Raw genomic sequence first — 3302 nt, 5'->3', positions numbered from 1 at the left:
GCCAGTGAGACCCTCCCATACAGGTGATACCCCCCAGTACCAGTGAGACTCTCCCTGTACAGGTGACACAGGTGACCCCCCCGGTGCCAGTGAACCCCCCTGGTACAGGTGACACAGGTGACCCCCTGGTGCCAGTGAGCCCCCCTGGTACAGGTGACCCCCCGGTGCCGCTGAGCCCCCCGGGTACAGGTGACCCAGGTGACCCCCCCGGTTCCGCCGAGCCCCCCAAACCCCGGGCCCGCCCCCTCCCCGCGTTGTTTGCCGGCCACTCCAGGGCCGATAAGAGGTGCCGGGCAATGCCCGGAACGCGCCCGCCTGCCGCCACCGACCCTCGGGGGGGGCTCGGGGGGGCTCTGGCGGTGCCGCTGCCGCGGACACCCCCCTCGGGGGGGCCTTTTGGGGCCTTTCGGGGGGATCCGGTGCCGCCTGGAAGCCCCGGCTGAGTCCCCGGCAGCGCGGCCAGATGGCTCCGCGCGCTCCCGCCCTGTTGCCACGGCAGTTTTTTGGCAGAAAACCCCCGTTTTCCTTCGCTTTTCCCACAGCGCCGCGCTGGATTTCGGGGGGAGGGGGAAGATCCGGTCGTGTGTGTGTGTGTGTGTGTGTCCCCCCTCCCGCCCCGTCCCCAAAACCCCCCGTTCTCCCCCCAAATCTGGGGGTTCGGTTGCGCCATCGGCGGCACCTCCCCTGTGGCTTCCGCCGGCGGTTTCCTTCCCACGGGGGGGGGGAAGGGGCACCCCGAGGTGCACCCCCCCTAAAGATAAACCCCGCCGGGCTTTGGGGGGGCCCCAGAGCCCACCGGGGGGGGGTTGGCTCGGCTCCCCCGCCCCTCACGCGCTCCCGTTATCTCCGGTGTCACCGGAGCGGTGACAGCCCGCGGGGGGGGCCGGGGGGGTGACACCTCTCGGCGCCGACGTTTCCCTCGCTCCCCGCGGGGGAACCCCCCAAAAGTGTCCTAAAAAGCCGGGGTGACCTTCGCGGGGGGGTCCCGGGGGGGGGGGTTTGGGGGGCCGGGGAGGGGGGGGGGGGGGTGGGGGGGGGGGCGGGGGGGTTGGGGGGGGAGAGTGGGGGGGGTGTGAGCTCGGGTCGCCGCTTTTGGGGTGAAATCCTGCCCTTTGAGCGGCCGGTCCGCGGGAGGGGAGCGCGGAGGGGGGGTGGCCGTGGCCGTGGCCCGTCCCGGGGAGGGGGTGACGGGACGCCGGCCCCTTTCCCCCCCCCACACCCCCGGCCCAGCCCGAAACCCGCCGCTTGCGTCAGGTATCGGGGGCGGCTCCCGGGGCGCGGCCGCGCCGGGCGGGCTCCGCTCGCTCCGGACTTTGCTCCCGGCGGCGCCCGGCGCTCCGGACCCCCCCGAACCTCCCCCCCCGAACCCCGGGGGCGGCCCCCGGAGCGCGTCCCCTGAGCGTCCCCGCGCGTGTCCCCGCAGCCCGGCGCCCTGGAGGGGAAGGGCGGCAAGGCCAACATGCTGCGGGGCCGCGGCTCGGGCAGCGCCGCCGAGGAGCAGCCCCACATCGGCAACTACCGGCTCCTCAAAACCATCGGCAAGGGCAACTTCGCCAAGGTCAAGCTGGCCCGGCACGTCCTGACCGGCAAGGAGGTGAGTGCCACCCCGGGGGGGGCCTCGGGGTCACCCTGGGCCGGGGGGGATTGGCCAGTCCGTGCCACTGAGGGCTGGGGGTGGTCCCTGTGCTCTGGGTGCCACCCTGAGGTGGGGACAGGGTTGTGATCCTTGTGCTGTGGGTGCCACTGAGAGCTGGGGATGGTCCTTGTGCTGTGGGTGCCACTGGGGAGTGGGCACAGTCCTTGTCCTGTGGGTGCCACCACGCTGCGAGGACAGTCCTTGTCCTGGGAGTGTCACCGTGTTTGTGGGGACAGTTTTGGTTCCTGGTCCTTGCCCTGGGAGTGCCAGGGCAGGGATGGGCTTCCAGTGCCCAGCAGTGACTGTCACTGCAGTGTGGGGACAGATCCGGGCCTGTGGTCCTGTGAGTGCCACTGCAGTGTGGGGACAGGTCCTGGTTCTCCTCCTGTGGGTGCCACCACAGTGTGGGGAGAGTCCTTGTCCTGTGGGTGCCACCACGGTGTGGGGACAGGTCTGGGCTCCTGCTTTGTGTCCTGTGGGTGCCACCACGGTGTGGGGACAGCCCCCATCCTGTGGGTGCCACCACGGTGTGGGGATGGGTTCGTGGTCCTCATGCTGTGGGTGTCACCACAGGGACAGGCTTGTTGTCCTCATCCCCTGGGTGACACCTGTGTGGGGTTGGTCCTTGTGCCACCACAGCGAGGGGACAGTCCTCGTGGTCCTCCTGTGGGTGCCACTGTGGTGTGGGGACACCTCCAGGTCCTGTCCTTGCCCTGGCAGTGCCACCTGGCCCAGGGGTGAGCTCCGTGGTCTGTGGTGGTGACTGTCACCGTGGTGTGGGGACAGTTCTGGGTCCTGGTCCTTGTCCCGTGGGGTCACTGCAGTGTGGGGACAGTTTTGGGTCGTGGTGCTTGTCCCGTGGGGTCACTGCAGTGTGGGGACAGTTCTGGGTCCTGGTCCTTGTCCCGTGGGGTCACTGCAGTGTGGGGACAGTTCTGGGTCGTGGTGCACGCCCTGGCAGTGCCCCCTGGCACAGGGATGGTCCCGAGCTCTCGGTCCTTGTCCTGTGAGTGCCACCCTGGTGTGGGGACAGTGCTCGTCCCCTGAGTGTCACTGTGGTCTGGGGACAGGCCCCTGGCCCTTGTCCCACAAATGTCACCAGAGCCTGGGAACTGCTCCTGCTCCTTGCCCTGGGAGTGCCACCATGGCACAGGGACGGTTCCTGATCCTCGTGCCACAGGTGTCACCGTGCTGTGGGGACAGCCCTGTCCCCCTGCCCTCCCCAGTGCCACCCCAGCCTGGGGACAGCCCTGTCCCCCTCCCCAGTGCCACCCCAGCCTGGGCACAGCCCTGGGCCCCCCCTGACCCCCCCGTCCCCCCTCCCAGGTCGCCGTGAAAATCATCGACAAGACGCAGCTCAACTCCTCCAGCCTGCAGAAGGTGAGGGGCCGGGGGGTCCCTGGGTGGGTGGGGGGGGGCAACTGATTTTGGGGGGCCACCTGGGGGGGGCTGTGACCTCTGACCCCCCCCAAACGTGTCCCCCCTGCCCGTCCCCTGCAGCTCTTCCGGGAAGTTCGGATCATGAAGGTCCTGAACCACCCCAACATAGGTGAGTCCCCCCCAGACCCCCCCTCGGCCGCACCCTGGTGCTGCCGGGCCCCCCACCCCTCCCTGGGGGTGTCCCCCTCCCTCGGGGGGGTCCCGGGGGTGTCCCCCCCCCCCCCCC

The 3302-nt window shown here is 70.5% G+C and overlaps 1 protein-coding gene across 1 annotated transcript in view; it reads left to right on the top strand.

Annotated features, from left to right (window-relative positions):
• Positions 1-1410: 1410 nt before the first annotated feature.
• The window catches only part of LOC113941243 (serine/threonine-protein kinase MARK2), a gene marked incomplete at its 3' end in the record, with an annotated part of 4251 nt that continues 2359 nt past the window's right edge, over positions 1411-3302 (top strand). Inside the window, exons 1-3 of the mRNA XM_027632401.1 lie at positions 1411-1594; positions 2963-3016; positions 3137-3185. Coding sequence (XP_027488202.1) covers positions 1460-1594; positions 2963-3016; positions 3137-3185 — 238 coding nt within the window. The remainder of the gene's footprint in view (positions 1595-2962; positions 3017-3136; positions 3186-3302) is intronic.

This window comes from Corapipo altera, unplaced genomic scaffold (genome assembly GCF_003945725.1).
Source record: "Corapipo altera isolate COAL_440 unplaced genomic scaffold, ASM394572v1 60509, whole genome shotgun sequence".
NCBI lineage: Eukaryota > Metazoa > Chordata > Aves > Passeriformes > Pipridae > Corapipo > Corapipo altera.
This window is presented reverse-complemented; position numbering and strand designations above follow the sequence as displayed.